This window comes from Herpailurus yagouaroundi, unplaced genomic scaffold (genome assembly GCF_014898765.1).
Source record: "Herpailurus yagouaroundi ecotype Mexico unplaced genomic scaffold, PumYag 159, whole genome shotgun sequence".
Lineage (NCBI taxonomy): Eukaryota > Metazoa > Chordata > Mammalia > Carnivora > Felidae > Herpailurus > Herpailurus yagouaroundi.
The window spans coordinates 73,971,817-73,989,342 of NW_024412400.1; the positions used below are offsets into that span (position 1 = coordinate 73,971,817).

Consider the following 17,526-nt stretch of genomic DNA (forward strand, 5'->3'; position numbering starts at 1 on the left):
GTGAGGTTTACCACTTTCAGTCACCTGAGGCTACTGTCTGATGCCTTCCTGTCTTACAAACTTAGCTTCAGCCCCAAACCCCTCCTTCAGTGGAGAGAGGACAGTAATTCAGATTCTTCTCTCAGTTCATTATAAGAAGAAAAATAGCTTTTTTATGAGGTTGGAGCATCTCTTATAAGTTTTGATATTTAGAAAAAATATGACAAGGGAAGCAGGAAAAGGTCATTCCGTTATTTCAGTGGATCACTTTTTTAGTGCAAAGTTAGGAACACTGGATTAAACATTTTACATTTGCTCTCTCCCACTCCTCCTTCAGTTGGAAGACGTGTTTCCACTATTGACTTTCAATTTTGCATAATGCTCCCTACCTTTCCTACAAGGCCAGAAGTCACAGGTACACAATCCTTACTTAGCCTGTTCTATTGGAGGAAGCTCTTGATTGACAGTCTTCACTTCCCCTCCCCAATGCACTGACACTTACAAATACACTTTTCTTGATCCGGATGGGGTGCATAACTTTTTGGGTATTGCCCTCCCTGACTTTTGTTCTTTTCAAACTGGTATTAAGGTGTTCGCCCTGAGATTAAAAAAAATGAATTATTGAGAAACAACCAGGCGAACATTTGTTCAATTTTCTGCTATTTTGTTTGCGTTTGTTTTTCAAGTTTCATAGGGAAGACTGTAACAGGTGTCTAAGTAACAGTCTCCAAGAATCCCTTAGTAGATGACTTCTAGACCAGTTCTAAACCAATAACATTATTGTTTCCAAAAGGGAAAGTGGAAGCTAAGCTCGGTTTTGTCAAGGGATTCATTTGAGCGTTTGTCTTTATTTTATTCATTTTATTTATTTGTTTAATATATTTATTGAATGGTTTGTGGGAAGAAAAGGAGGACTAAATGGGGCAGGGGGCAGAGATAGAGAACCCAGTGACAATTTGTTTTTATGACTAAAGCCATTTTCCCAGACTATTGTCTTGCCACAAGTGACGACACAGAGAGCGCAAGTCATGAAAGTGGATTACTGTCATTCTGGGCTATTGGAGGCCTGGAGAGCCCTGGCATTAATTCCTATAGGAAGGTAGACAAACCCAGCCATCTCCCCCTGCAGCACCTCATTGCCTCAGAGTTCAAGGCTCTCTCAAAATTGCTACTGACCTCAGCTAGGTCTAGGTGGCAGGGCTTCCCCACTTGGGGGAAGCTGACGCTCTGTGAGAACTGAAGAGGAAGCAGGGTGGCTGTAAGAACAAGCCTGAGGGGATGGGGCACTATAACAGGCAGGCTGTGGCCACCAGTCCCCGGGCAGGATAGCAATCAGTGAGTCAAAGCTAGCTAACAGTGAATGAAAGAGAGCCGAGAATGGGACCCTTTGGGTGCTAGAGACTAGCCTTTAGCTTGTTCCACTCCTCCCCCTGGGCTCCAATCCTAGGTTTTCAGGGTTGGAGATCTAAGAGAAGACAAGCATGGTAAGAAAACATGCCTAGCCCCCGTCCAACATGCAAGCATGGGTGGACGCTTGCAGAGATCAGGAGAGATGCCTCGAGTCCTGGGTGATCTGTGTGTCTGACTCATGCAAGTTGTACATGGTCAACAGGAGAGTGGGGTGCAGGAGGAAAGCCTTGTTTTCTTCAGTCACTCTGTCTGGGGTTGTTGTGTCTCCTCTCCCTCAACCCTCCATCTCACCCATCAGGACCAAATAGCATTGAAACTCCCATTGCCTTTGCCTGCACTCAGCCTAAAAACTCAGGATTTGATAAGGTTACTGCACCATTGATACAATCACAGATTTTTTTTTTTAAGCCTCCTCAAAGAGACAGATGTTTAGGCTGATTAAAAATTGAGGAGGAAACCTGCAGCTGCACCAAGGAATAATCTATTGGACAAATATTTTAATAAAAAAAATATGAAGAGATCAGCCCGACCTTGCAAGGTCTTCTGCTTTAAAAAAATCTTTATCAAACCCCTATTCTATGGCTTCAATAAACAGAACCCATTACCTCACGGCATCTTTTGTTGGCCCCATACAAGAGAGAACAAAATGGTTATTCAGGGGAACGCTTTCGATTTTTATTGTGGGTAGCCTGCACAAAGAGCCGTGTTATTGTATTTAAAAGAACCATCTGTAGCAGAAACAATGGCATCAAATTATCTTTGAATACCCACTGAAAAAACATAAAGCTTTTTTTTTTTTTTTTATTCTTCTTCTGTACGGTGGGGGGATAGAGCAGTGTTAGGATAACTGACTTTTTTGTTGTTCTCTGGGTGCATTCTTCTCGCTCCCCCTCTCTCCCCCTCACCCTCTCTCTCTCTCTCCCTCTCTCCCTCTCCCTCTCTCTCTCTCTCTCTCTTTTAAAAAATCAGCCATTTGGGGTTTTAAGCCATAAACGATTTTTCTTGTTGCAGGGGATTGCAGTGGCAAAGCTAGGCTAGGTCTTGGAGGCTGGTGTAAGGCGAAGCGGGTGAAGGCAGGAGGCTGATGGAGAGACTGGGGGGAAGAAAAGCCGAAATGGATTCACGGTGCCTTGGATGGAGGACGAGAGGGGAACTGCAGGCTCCTTCAACTCGTTCTGTCCGGTGAGAAGTGATCAAGCTTGGGCTGACAAGAGGCTCAGGGAGTCCTCACGTTCTTTCGCTTTTTTACCTGCCAATCAAACTGCTACAAGACAACACCCTGATCTGGCATGGACATGTAAGTAGCTTGCAACCCAACTTTGACATTCACTGCTAGCTCACTCCTCTCCGCCCACCCCCCCAACTCACTTTCTTCCCCTCTCATTCTTTTTTTTTTCTTTTGACCTTTAAGAGATCTGGAAATACACCCTGTGTAACAGTCATTTAACACAGACAGATTTAAGTCTGAAAGCGTTAACTTTTGGAATTAAATGCTAATTGTGATTTCTTTAACAAATGCAGAAGTGAAGACATTATTTTATTCTCTTCTGAACAGTTTTAGTGCTGAACATAATCAGTTGCCTTGCAAGGGTGTGTGTTTCTTTTTCCTTTGAAAATAAAGAAACCCGTGAGCCCCCAGAGAGAGATGCAGAAATGAAAAACTCAGGCTTCCATCTTAAAAATGTCAAATGCTAGCATCTCATCCCTACAAACACACACACACACACACACACACACACACACAGAGAAAAAAAACAAAACCAAAACAAAACCAAAACCAAACAAAAAAACACCCTTCTCCAGACCAAGGTCACACAGAATGGAAAGAGTGATTTGAACCAAAAGGTACATATCATTAAGGGGTTGCTACTCTTTGATCTGGCGTCTTACTATTTTGGTGGTGGTTGGGGTGGGGGTGTGAAAAAAGAGAAGGAAGAGGACATGGCGATACCTCATTCTTTATGAGAGACTGACATTGAAGGGGCTAGAGATACAAGAGGACAGGAGAAGCAGGAAATATTACCTGAGAGAAGGAATCACAGAGCATGGCGGAGCTGGAAGCTAGGAGGGCTTCGGTGGGAAGTTGTGCGAGAGGTGATGGGGCTTGCTCTCTGGCGCCCTCTAATGGCAATCGGAACCAATGTTTTACTTTCTTAATTCAGTACTAGGAAAAGCAGCTGGGTTTTTGTTGTTGCTGTTGGTGGTTTTTCTCCGCAGGCTTAGAAACTAGATACTATTAGTGGAGTAAATTGATTGTTTTCATCCCAGAAACTTATGTATATGCCTTAAAATTATCAATGTTTTCTCCTCAAACATCCCCTCCTCTCCACAAATTTTGTTAGACTAATAGAGGAGGAAAGGGGTAATGGCAGATTGACTTATTGAGGGTGGCCCAAACTCAATTAGTAATTCGCAGAAAGGGATTCCTTTCCTACCTGAACAGCATTCTGACTCTTCTAATATGTTGGAGAGGTCTTGGGGGCTGAGGTGGGGAGGGATGATTTGGAAATTGCAGATTCTGACACAGGCTCATTAGAACACAATTTAAGGGGGCCTCTTAGGAACCTCTGTTATTGCGACATGTGGTGGTCAGGGGGCTTTCCTTCCCGCCTCCTTTTTCTTTTTTCTTTTTCTTCTTTCTTTCGTTCTTTTTTTTTTTTCCTTAAATTTGGTAGATAAAGGTTAATCTTGGGCTGAATGATAGAGCTATGATTGACAAGAGAAAAGGTGTTGAGGGCAGGTCGCGCTGTCTTATTTACAGCCCACTGCTTGCTGTAGAGTCTTTGTTAGGACTGGAAAGCTAATTTAGTGCTGATCAAAAGCACCACAGAGTTAAAGGACTGGTAATGACTGCTAATTTCATTTCAGCCTCATGCATCCCCAACTGCTGTAATTAAAGACACGCTATTTAAATACAGGTGAAGGTTTTTTTTTTTTTTAAGTTAGGGTGGGGGTGGGTGGATTACAATATTATTTAGATTTCATCTTATACATGGGTGTTATGTAGTCCAACATCAGCTTTTTTTAAGAGCCGCTTCTTGTCATTTATACCTGGCTTTGCAGAATCGGCAGTGTGAAATATGTCAATCACACAAAAGCTCCTATTTAAAGAAAAAAAAAAGCAGGATGCAGAACAGTAAATGTTTAGGGGGGTATTTAAATATTTGGGTCTCTTTTATTTTTCCCCTTAAAATTAATGGAAGGGCCTTCGAAATAGCTAAAGTATTTGAAACTTAGGGCAGGGTTAACAGGCCAAAGGGATCAGTGTCAGCTTTTTAAGTACTTCTAAAAAGATCATGTGAACAGATGGAAAAATATATTTTTAATTAAATAATTTCCCCCACACTGTAGCTGCAGTGTTGGCTCAGAAACCGTGTAATTCCTCAACCGATAGGAGTTTCTTTATAAGAACATCAAAGGATAAAAAGCTCTACATTTTCGTAGTTGGTTAAAATTGATAACCCCCCCCCACACACACACACACCCAAAAAAAGAATTTAGCCTTTAATCTCTTTTTATCCACGAAGACTAAAGCTCTGTACTCGACCCCGCGAGCGGCTCTCGCCTTCCGGGGCTGGAACCCGGCTCAGATGTGAAGCGGCGCTGAGCCGCCGCGCAGGTTCGTGACCAGCGCCCCCTGTTGGACACAGTAGGAGATGCACAGCGCCAGTCCTGGAAATCGCGAGAACCTTGCTCTGGGGTTAGATAAAACTCTTTATTACCCTCCAAAAAGGAGATGGGGCGAGGAAACAAGTTTTTATATCCTTGAAAGATAGTATAATTTAATTCAATAAAAAATAAAAAGGAGTTAACACAATTTCAATCCAATCAAAAATGAAGACTAACCTATTCCTCTTTCTCACATTGCAGCCACCCCCTACCCCCGTTTGGGTTTGGGACTCTTTTCAGATTCTGAGATAGTAAAACAGGTGGAGAAGCTTGATATAAAACAAAGAGAACTTTCTTTTGTAGCTATGGAGAACCAAGCAAATTACTTCTCCCGTTCTGTACACATTTACAAAAATAAAACGGAAGAGGCTACTGCTTGCTGCTTTGACGTTGTCAGCAGCATCTTGAATGCCCTCGGAGGTCCTTCAAGAATTGTAACTGAGTCCCTGACTAAACGAAATAACTTGCTCGTTTTTATTTGTTTATTTTCAGAGTGCAATTAAGAGGCCAGTCTCTGCTTTGAATGTTTCCCATCCCCCAAAGCAATCTTGATCAAACTTTTCCTTTCCGGGCTAGCGGTTAAATTCCAGATATTGTTTAAGAAACAGGTGCCTGACACCTTTCTTCTTTTATCTCAGCATCTCAGCCGTAGGATTTCAGGAAAGGTGTGCCAATGGTAAAGAGTATTTTCTTTTGAAATTCAGCATTTTCCTGGACCAGGAATCCAAATTATCCTAGGGGGAAGAGGAGTACTTTTACATCTCCAAAAGTATCTGTTAACATAAGAAAGAGCTTTGCCTTTTTCTTTGGTGAGCAAGTAAGGGTAAAAGTACACTTTGAATTCTTTCAGAAAGATAAACTATAAAAATGACATATCTTCTGACAGGAAAATAATGGGAAAATACGGGTTTGTTTAGGTGTTTAAAATGAACTTGAAAACAATTCGAGTGCTAAACGAACACCTGATCTCAACAAGGTGTTTTATGATTTCGATCTTCAGGGATGTACTTAAAAATTTTAACTTTTAGGTAAAAACCTTAAGATGTTTAGGACTTGCTTTTTAAAATTTTGCCTTTTGGAGGAAACCAGATTAGTTTTCATAACAGAATTACTTTTTAAAATATTTAATACTGTGGCCACGAGATTTGTTTATGTTGATCTTACATTGATTCATCCCACCTCCCCAAATCAGCGGATCCGAGATTGTGTTTTCAGGGGAATTGCTGTTCAGTGCGATGAGAGATGTCTTCTCCATCTGATTCCAGAATCGAATCTCAGCTTGTGTTTCTCAGTAAATGACTTTGGATACAGTGGCAGGAAAAGAATCAAGGTCTGGATCAGTTTTTACCCGGAATCCTATCGAAATAACGGGCAAGAGGGATTCCCTGCTACAGGCAACCCCACCCTTTGCTTTACCAAAAAACAAAAGCAAACAAACAAACAAAACCGAGTCCCCATTACAGAAATGTTAAGTCCGGGCCAGTTTGTGAACGAGCGCCAACCTCCTAAAGTACCAAACGGTGCGTGACAGCCGCGGTCCAAGGCTGCCCGTGGCGAGAGGAGGCCAAAGCCAGCAGAATCTTGGAGGCGACCCGTGAAAGGGGATATATGCCTGCTGTTCGGAAGGGAGGCAGAATTTGCAAAACCAGAGGCCGGGAGATTTCGACCTGGTACCGCCCCCCGGGGGGTCCCAACCTGTGGGGAGAAGCCAGGGGGAGGAGCCGCACTTGGCTGCAGGGGGGCAGTGTGTCCCCAACTTCCCAGGGCCCCAGGTGAGAGCGCAACCCCTAGTTCAGCAAAGAGAACTAAATAAGTGGGTGGCCTAGGCCTGGGAAAGCCACCCAGCTTTCCCAGCGCAGTGTCATTTCTGTGGTTTCAGGCGGCCTCAGCCCCTGCCGGAATCCCACGCCCCACGGCGGCCAGCAGGAAGGCAGCCCTTCCATCTTGGGGGACTGGGGAGGGGACAGCGAGTGACTGACTCCTTAGAAGCAGGCAAAACCGCACGGCTGGCAACGGGGCCGCATTTCCCTGCAGCAGCAATGCGCCTTTTAGGGGAGGAGCGGACATTTGGGGTCTCTTGTCCCAGCGGCCAGGCCTGAACCCGCGCCTCTTGGCAGAGTGCCCTGCTTTATAAGTAGTCAATTTTGCCCGATTCTGGGGGCGATCCCGGATAACGGGCCAGTCTTGCCTGAGCCCACTAACTCTGTGCCAAGTTTTCAGTCCTCTCTCCCCTCCATACCTCAAACCGTTCTTGCTGAACCCAAGCCTGACTATGAAAGCCAGTGTATGTGGCTCGGAGTTTGGTAACTATTTGGGGGTGGAGCAGATGACTCATTATTAAGACCACGATTCAAGGATGAGCCTTCATTCATTAAGTTTGCTCTTTTACTTTGTTTTTAAACTTTGAAGAACCTTTAGTTCCCTTGACCCAGCCCTGAGACAGACGAAGGCACGGGCTTGAAGGAGCTGAGATATTGACAGATACTCATCTCTCTAGCACTCAAACGGGCAGATCAACGCTGCCAGACTGTGGGTCCTAATCCAAGGCCCAGCTGCTACGTAGGTTGCTGAAGGGTGTTGAAACCACAAGTACAACTTGACACCACTGAGCCCACGGTGCTTGTCAATAATCTGTGAATTAGGTGCAGAGATTGTCACTGTAGATCATAACAGTTTCTGAAGGACTCATTACAGCCTATCGTGTCAATGATCTTCAAATTAAGGAGGGGGGCTGGGGCGGGAGAGAAAAGGAATGGGGAGAGCCTACAAAAAAGGGAAGAAGGTTGGGAGGGGAGATAAAAGTCAGAGTCCTAGCTCCCAAGGAGCCTTTAAAGATTATCATCAGGCTAGTCATCTGAGAATTCCATTGGGAAGGGTTTGGAAACCCAACTCCATCTGAGCCAGGGCTGGAAAAGGGGCAATAGGGAGTGAGTAGAAGTGGGCCCCTGGGAAGGCAGACTTCTCAGACATTTCTTTTGAGGCCAGAAGAGCTTTCAGGAGAGGGCTCCAGATGTCAATGGGAGGCCTTGAGCATGCCAGGCCGCCCAGGATGGGTGCACACTTTGATTTAGAGCACTTTCCAGGGCTAGCCACTGCTGCAACTCTGAGAAAAAGTGGGTAGTAGTTTTGTTTAGGGCTGATGGTGTAGGTGATTTTTTTTTTTTAATGATTTGCTTTCAGCTTCTTTTCATACAAACAGGTGAAAGACTTCCTTCCTTTTCCTTTGATAGTACTCCTGTCCCTCACGCATGTTAACAGATCTAATTTCTTTCCCCAACCTGCTTTTTGAGGTGCCAAACACCTCTGCCTTCTGCCCTCTCTAAAGTGTTGTCACTTTTTGAGTTTGTATTATGTCTGATTGTACTTCTGCAAAGGGGGCTTGAAGGTAACACAGAAGCAGTGCACACGATGAGATCTCCAGAAGAAAGAAGACAAATCCCATTTCAGGAGTTTGGAAGGAACCAGACGAAGGGAGAAATGTTCTCCCTTCTTCGTGGATTGCCGGTGCAGTGAGTGTGAAGCTTGGCATGCACTGCGGTTGTCATTCATGTACCATTTAATATAGTCTAGAGAAATCCCAAGGAAGCTTCAGTTTGTTTTCCCACAAAGGTTGTGGTCACAACTCAATGAAATAATCACAGTCGGAGAATTTAAAATGGTGACTGTCTTTTTCCTAACATTAGGGTAACAATCCTAGTCACTGGAAAATTGGGATTCTAAGGAATCCCTGTTCCTTTGGGATGATTAATTGTGCAAGATAGCGTGGTCAGTCAGGGAGATATGTATTTAGACTCCCAAGCAATGATTTAGAGGTGTAACAGGGCCATGGATTTGTTGGGCCACTTGCAGTTCCTGATGCTCTGTTGGCTTGGTTTTGTTTTTGTTTTTCATTCCTGTCTTCTGATTTTTAAAATCAAAATCATAGGTTCATTTTTTGTCAATGTAACTGGAAAACACTGGTAGCAGTCTCTTTAAATTCTCAGTTTGTCTTTTTTTTTTTTTTAAGAGAATTTCTATTTAAAATAATTAGATCATTTAATGGGCACACTGCATTTTCCCCTGGACAACAGCTGCAGTGCAGAGACAGGTCTTACATTAAAACTACTTGACAATTCAGAAATGGAAATGAAATCGTGAAACAGGAATCCTTTTTTCCAGAAAATATTTGAGCTGGGATATATGTAGAAGATACATATATATGAAATACTCTAAGCAATATGATGACTGTTATATATAGCCCTGAAGACATACACAAGTGATTATATATTACTTTTGTTGCTATAATTTGAAGTAAGGGAGAAATATATTTGGTTTTCTTTATATCCTTGAATTCTTTTTAAAATGTATTTATTTCATCAGTGGGATTCAGATGAAAGAGAGTGAATAAAAAAAGGAGCTGGATTCAGAGCAGCTCTGCATTCCTTAGGTTTCAAGGGTCCTTACAGCCCTTGAGTGAAATTATTTGGTGAAATTGGGTCTGGACTGAAATAGCATTTGTTATCCCCTTGTTCATTTGTTACGTGTAATACCACTTCTGGAAATTAAAGGCAAGGTGCTGAAGGGACAGACAAGAAGAAAAAATATAATTAAGGAATTTTAAATTGCCAATCTACCATGCATCCATATGCATATTTATGTCTTAGTAAATAAAAAAGGGATAGAGATCTGTGCTTGCTCTGTGTATCATCTAGAAACATGTATTATAGTTCCTGTCAATAATTTTTCACACTTCCAAAATCTGACAAGTTTGGCAATAGAAAGAAAAAGATGGCAATAGAAAGAAATGTAGATGAAAGAATTTCTCTCATTTTGAAAACTGCTTTATAAAAATTGCAGTATCCCCTCTAGGATCTCACGAGGGATCCTTCACAGTCTAAAGCAAGTGAAGTTTGATAACAGCACAGTTCTATTCTAATTTTTGCTCTTAGTTTCAATATCCTAACTTTTTCTGGCTTACTTATTATTTTTGGAAAATATGTGATGCTTTTGTAAGGAAAAGAAATTTTCTAATGCTTTTCTTTACCTTCATTGATCTGTGTTTGTTTCACATATCTTGAAGAATTAAGTGTTGATCATTCAGGAAGCCTTGTGGCACACTGCAATTTGAGGTGATGGAGGAACATTTTTTTGCAACTTGGAAGAAGGAAACATTTTTTAAATTGGCTTATACCAGTCTCCTGACTCTGTAATTCTCAGTTTTCTAGAGTTACGGGATAAATATCAATAAAATCTCATCTTACCAGATTGCACCAGCATTGTCCTACATGTTGGAATTTTTCTCTATTTTTGGCTTTTAAAATCACAAACTTTTCTTGGCCTGCCGTACTTCTCTTTTTAGTTTATATGCCCCTTACCACACTACCGGTATCATCTTTTTCACTGCAGTCTGTTCAGTGCTATGGTCGCTTTCAGTGGAGAAGGCTGGAAGGTTAGGATCCGGAGGAAACATAACAAAAAAAGGGAGAAAAAAGCCCTTCATTTGGCCAAATCTGGCTCCTAATATATTTAACCACTTCCAGAATTAGAAAGCCTTTCTGTACATTTTATTCTATTTTTCTCTGTCTTTTTTTTTTTTCCTTACGTAATGAAATTAAAACTTTTGGAGCCCACAGTTGACATTTTTCAGAAAATTGAGTTATCAAGGCAGTAATTATTTCACGGGGAGATAAAACTCTCATAGCCCTAACTGTCAAATAGGGCCCTTTTCAGATTTTAATTACAAAATAAAATTAGTCTGCTCTTCCTCGGAATGGTTTGTGAGTGGTTAAACAGAGCTTTCCCCCCAATACTGGTGGTCGTCAAACTCTGCTAATTAGCAATGCTGAGAAATTCCAGTTAACAAGGACATTCTCCAAGACTCTGCAGGTTCCCTGCCGTTTGCCTTCATTTCCATAAGAAGATTAAGAGAGGAGGGAACACACTCAAATGCAGATGCAGAAAAGAAGCGTTTTTTAACAAGCATCATAATAGTAAGATGCTTGGCTAGTTCTCACCTAATTACTGCAAGTTAAACCTCTATTTGCCACTAAGAAGAAAAAATAAGTCTACAGTCCCCTATCTCCACAAAATTGTTAGTTGGCTTCAGATATAATACTTGAGGAGGGATAAGGGGAGTTTAGGAGAGAAATATCAGTGCAAAAGATAAAACTGAGCTACACTTAATCAGTTAAGGGTTTGGGGCTGGGGCCTATAGTAAAACAAAATTAAATCAGAATATCCTATGAGTTATGCATTTTGTTCTTAATTTCTAATCTTGCTCTAAAAGTATACAGCTTTTTGCTGCCCATGAAAGGGAAATGTTATACTTCCTTTAGATTAAGCACTTTAAATTTTCATAAATTGTGCCAATGGCAACATTTTTAAATTCTTGAGGGATGAAGCACCCTCTTCCAAGTCTTATTTTGATACCCTAGTAGTCAATGGTGTAATTGTTATTAGTACTGTAGCCATCTGTTATAAACCTAAAACAGTGCTGCTTCTATCATCTATTGTGATTATTATAGTTATTATTATATTTAGGGGCCAGTGATGATGCTAGATTGAAATAGAGTGGCCGGTGATCTGATTTTTTTTTTTAATGCATATGTTCTAAAAAATCTAATGAGAAAATTGTTTCTGCTATCACCATCTTCTTTAATCTTATTTTCATAGCACATTATTATGCATAAATGCCAGCCACAGTTAGTTTATTGCCTTGATAAGTACAGCAGGCTTAATTAAAATAAAGCTGTAAATAAATGCAACCAATGATAACACAATTGTAATGTATTTCCATAGCTTATTTATATGATAAAAGCAATTAACAAAAGACCTAGTCAGCCCCTTTAACCTCTTAAATGCATTATTATAGAGTTCAGGCACAAACACATGCATCTGAGAATGTATAAAAGCTTTTATATATTATCCCAAGGAAATATTTGTGCCTCCTACTACTACCCCTTGAGAGAGAAGATTACAAACATTTGCTTCTGTAACTATCCATTATTAATATTTATTTTAATACACATACACCATTATCCACATCAATCCCTTGTTTGTTTGTTTGTTTGTTTGTGTGTTTGTTTTTCTTTTCCTTCAAACTTAATTATCCATAAGCTTTTTTAAAGTTTTCAGAATAATGCTACTAAGTGCAGACCAATGCATACGCAATCATAAAGTGAATGCTTGGTCTGCCCTTCGTGGCATCTGGACAATCATAATTCATTCATATGTTGAATCTCATAATTTGTACCTATTTTTTCCCAAGGTTTAACCTCCTACTTATCTGGAGGTTATATTATGTACATTTCTAAGTTAAGCAAATTAAATCTGATTCTTATGATTTAGTTCCATAGCTTATATGATATGTTAACTTTTCTTTTGTTTAGATTACGTGTAATTAGTGGATCTTCCTCCCAGTCCCCTCATTTAAAAAAAAAAAAATATTTCCAAACACCTTTTTTTAAAGGTAAAAGCAAAACTGTAGTCTTGGAAAAGCGAATTCACCAGTAGGGGGCGCACCAGCTACATCCCTAAAACCAGACGCGCTGAAAAGCCTGGTGGCTGCGGTGTTGTCTTCCGAGCCTCTAACCTTTTCTCTTCCTAATCTCCATGTCCCTGTTTAGCTTAATATTACACCTCGAATAAACAGAAGACATTATTTTGTTTTAAAGAGTGCCATATATTTATCCGTTTCGAGAAAGCCAGTCTCACCCTTCCCAGGTTCCCAAGAACTAAAACAAACCATAACTTGAGAGAAAAAGAAGACACTGTTGGGGGAGGGGAGGTTGATTGGAAATAATAATTTATAAAGAAAAGTCTACAGGATTCTTTTCTCAACTTTTCTGGCTTTCCAGTGAGCGTGCCTATTTTGAGTTTGACGGGAACAGAAAAGCCCCGGAGGGCAGGGATTGGAGAAGTTGGAGTGGGGGTAGTGATGGTTATGGGAAGAAGGTTAGTAAGGAACAAAACAATGCAAAGTTTTGTAAAGATAATAAATGGAACGTGGCCGACAGATACTATTCAGAACATTTTCTTAGGGTGAGTAAGGGTATATAGATCAGGGAAGGAGGGGGGCGGAGAGAGTGTTACAGAAGAAAGAAAATAAGTAACCCTCATGGTTTAAGCCCTTTATAAAAAAGAAATGGCATCAGGTTGTTTTTTTTTTTTTTTCCCCCCCCCCCCCCCCCCCCCCCCGCTTTGTAGTCAAGTGCATTTTAGCCACAAAGATCCCAACAAGAGAGTGGAAGGAAACTTAGACGGGGCTTTGTTTGACTCCGTGTAGCGACAACAAGAGAAACAAAACTACCTATTTGTAACGGACGTGCTGCCATTGCTCTCCGCATTGAGCGCCTACCTATTGAAATCTTTACGTCGGGACAATGGGAGAGCGGCTAAAATTACCCTCTTGGGTCCTAGGCGGGCGGGATTCCTGAGCCCCTACCCCCCGCCTCCATCGCATCCTCCAGCCCCGGCCTCGCTGGGCTCCCTCCGTCCCCAGTCCTGGCGGCCTTCTTCCTGCCTGCACTGCCTGCACCTGTGCCTGGAGAGCACCACACCGGCCTCCCAGGCCTGGAGTCCCCTCCAAGCGCTGTCCCAGACCCGGCGGCCCAGGCAGAGCGGCCACCACAGTAGAAGTCACAAGGGGGAATGGCAGAGCTGGTGCTGCCCGAGTCCTGGGAACTCTGCGTGGGAGGGAGTTTGTGAGTGCGGCCCAAATGCCGCCTCCATACTCTGCCGAGGGATGCCAGGAAGTTGACACGACGCTGCTCTAGGCGCTTCTGAAGGTCCTTCTGTTGATCTCCTTCTTCCCCTAACCTCCTTTTGAAACTCGCCCAACTGAAATCCTGCTTTGGGGGAGGCTCAAGAGGAGAACGGGGAGAGAGGAGGAGAGTGGGGGCATCCCCTTTCTGTCGACTGAACGGAGAAAGATGGTGGGAGATGAGGCTGGGGGTAAGGGGAGAAGCCGCAGTGTCGGGGCCAGAGCCGAGCTGGTCAGGGGACAGCAGGCATGCCGCAGCTTCCCCAGGCCCGGCCTCCCCTCAAGTGCGGAGTCGGCCACAGAGTCCCAGCAGGATTTATGCTTAAAACAGAGCAAAGTGCGTGGCAGCTAGGAGGGTTTGGAGCACTGAGCTTTCCGTCTCATAACTTCTTGTCGGGACAGTGTAAGAAAGGGGCGAACTAGTGCCGGCACCTGTAGAGGAACAGGGGCGAGGGGAAGAGCGAGGTTAGGCAGAAGCACCGAGGAGGCTGGAGCGGGGGAGGGGGGGGGGGCGGCGGTGGCGGGGGGGAGCATGCGGAGGAGCGGGACAACAATGACACACCAACTCCTGCACCGCCTGTTTCCTGAAATACTAGTAGGACAGTCGTCCTGAACCACCCACTCTGCCGTGCCCCACCCCCACACCTTAGCGGCTTCTCGCGCCCCTTCCTCGTTTCAGCAGCCCGCAGCAAAAAGTAAATCAATATTAAGTTTGAAGAAGAAAAAAAATCGCAGTCTTGGTGCTGTTTACCCACTTCCTTCGAAAAGGCGTGTGGTGTGACCTGTTGCTGCGAGAGGGGATACAAAGGTTTCTCAGTGGCTGGCAGGCTGGCTGTGGGAGCCGCCTCCCCCTCCCTCCTTCCCCCTCCTCCCCTCGCCTCCCCCGCGCGGCCTGCGGCGCGGCAGGCCCCGCCCCCTTTCATGCAAAACCCGGCTGCGAGGCTGGGCTCGAGTGGAGGAGCCGCCGCGCGCTGATTGGTCGCTGGAAACCCATTTATTCCCTGACAGCCCCCGTCACATGGATGGTTGTCTATTAACTTGTTCAAAAAAGTATCAGGAGTTGTCAAGGCAGAGAAGAGAGTGTTTGCAAAAGGGGGAAAGTAGTTTGCTGCCTCTTTAAGACTAGGACTGAGAGAAAGAAGAGGAGAGAGAAAGAAAGGGAGAGAAGTTTGAGCCCCAGGCTTAAGCCTTTCCAAAAAATAATAATAACAATCATCGGCGGCGGCAGGATCGGCCAGAAGAGGAGGGAAGCGCTTTTTTTGATCCTGATTCCAGTTTGCTTCTCTCTCTCTTTTCTTCCCCCAAATTATTCTTCGCCTGATTTTTCTCGCGGAGCCCTGCGCTCCCGACACCCCCGCCCGCCTCCCCTCCTCCTCTCCCCCCGCCCGCGGGCCCCCCAAAGTCCCGGCCGGGCCGAGGGTCGGCGGCCGCCGGCGGGCCGGGCCCGCGCACAGCGCCCGCATGTACAACATGATGGAGACGGAGCTGAAGCCGCCGGGCCCGCAGCAAACTTCGGGGGGCGGCGGCGGCGGCGGCGGCGGCAACTCCACCGCGGCGGCGGCGGGCGGCAACCAGAAGAACAGCCCGGACCGCGTCAAGCGGCCCATGAACGCCTTCATGGTGTGGTCCCGCGGGCAGCGGCGCAAGATGGCCCAGGAGAACCCCAAGATGCACAACTCGGAGATCAGCAAGCGCCTGGGCGCCGAGTGGAAACTTTTGTCGGAGACGGAGAAGCGGCCGTTCATCGACGAGGCCAAGCGGCTGCGAGCGCTGCACATGAAGGAGCACCCGGATTATAAATACCGGCCCCGGCGGAAAACCAAGACGCTCATGAAGAAGGATAAGTACACACTGCCCGGCGGGCTGCTGGCTCCGGGCGGCAACAGCATGGCGAGCGGGGTCGGGGTGGGCGCCGGCCTGGGCGCGGGCGTGAACCAGCGCATGGACAGCTACGCGCACATGAACGGCTGGAGCAACGGCAGCTACAGCATGATGCAGGACCAGCTGGGCTACCCGCAGCACCCGGGCCTCAACGCGCACGGCGCCGCGCAGATGCAGCCCATGCACCGCTACGACGTGAGCGCCCTGCAGTACAACTCCATGACCAGCTCGCAGACCTACATGAACGGCTCGCCCACCTACAGCATGTCCTACTCGCAGCAGGGCACTCCTGGCATGGCGCTTGGCTCCATGGGCTCGGTGGTCAAGTCCGAGGCCAGCTCCAGCCCCCCCGTGGTTACCTCTTCCTCCCACTCCAGGGCGCCCTGCCAGGCCGGGGACCTCCGGGACATGATCAGCATGTACCTCCCCGGCGCCGAGGTGCCGGAACCCGCCGCCCCCAGCAGACTTCACATGTCCCAGCACTACCAGAGCGGCCCGGTGCCCGGCACGGCCATTAACGGCACACTGCCCCTCTCGCACATGTGAGGGCTGGACAGTGAACTAGAGGGGGGGAGGAATTTTCAAAGAAGAACGAGGGAAATGGGAGGAGAGTAAGAAACAGCATGGAGAAAAAAAAAAACCCGGTACGCTCAAAAAAAAAAAAAAAAAAAGTCATCACCCGCAGCAAATGACAGCTGCAAAAGAGAACACCAATCCCATCCACACTCACGCAAAAACCGCGATGCCGACGAGAAAACTTTTATGAGAGATCCTGGACTTCTTTTTGGGGGACTATTTTTGTACAGAGGAAACCAGGGGGGTGGGGTGGGGAGGGCGAGGGAATGGACCTTGTATAGATCTGGAGGAAAGAAAACTACGCAAAACTTTTTAAAAGTTCTAGTGATACGGTAGGAGCTTTGCAGAAAGTTTGCAAAAGTCTTTACCAATAATATTTAGAGCTAGTCTCCAAGCGACGAAAAAAATGTTTTAATATTTGCAAGCAACTTTTGTACAGTATTTATCGAGATAAACATGGCAATCAAAATGTCCATTGTTTATAAGCTGAGAATTTGCCAATATTTTTCGAGGAGAGGCTTCTTGCTGAATTTTGATTCTGCAGCTGAAATTTAGGACAGTTGCAAACGTGGAAAGAAGAAAATTATTCAGATTTGGACATTTTAATTGTTTAAAATTGTACAAAAGGAAAACATTAGAATAAGTACTGGCAAAACCATCTCCGTGGTCTTTAAAGGGGCAAAAGTTTTAGATTGTACTAAATTTTTTTTAACTTACTGTTAAAAGCAAAAATGGCCATACAGGTTGACATCGTTGGTAATTTATAATAGCTTTTGTTTCCCAACTTTCCATTTTGTTCAGATAAAACAACAACAACAACAACATGAAATTACTGTGTTTGAAATATTTTCTTATGGTTTGTAATATTTCTGTAAATTTATTGTGATATTTTAAGGTTCCCCCCCCCTTTATTTTCCGTAGTTGTATTTTAAAGATTCGGCTCTGTATTATTTGAATCAGTCTGCCGAGAATCCATGTATATATTTGAACTAATACCATCCTTATAACAGGTACATTTTCAACTTAAGTTTTTACTCCATTATGCACAGTTTGAGATAAATAAATTTTTGAAATATGGACACTGAAATTATGTTTGAGTCTTTCATTTATTTGGATAACACTGATTATACATAACTCCTCGGGGTATATACTGTGCTCAGCCAGGAAAGCAAAATATCTAAAACCTTGATATTCTAGTCCAGTAGCATGTGCTAATGTTAACTGCAACAAATAAATGTCTGAATGATTAACTGAATAAGTACTCTCAAAAA

General features: G+C 44.3%; 1 protein-coding gene across 1 annotated transcript; it reads left to right on the plus strand.

The window, feature by feature from the left end:
* Nucleotides 1-14,718: 14,718 nt before the first annotated feature.
* Nucleotides 14,719-17,342, plus strand: SOX2 (SRY-box transcription factor 2). Its single transcript, XM_040480856.1, has one exon. It carries the CDS (start codon nucleotides 15,260-15,262, stop codon nucleotides 16,223-16,225), a length of 966 nt encoding a protein of 321 aa, XP_040336790.1. The 5' UTR covers nucleotides 14,719-15,259; the 3' UTR covers nucleotides 16,226-17,342.
* The last annotated feature ends 184 nt before the right edge of the window (nucleotides 17,343-17,526 follow it).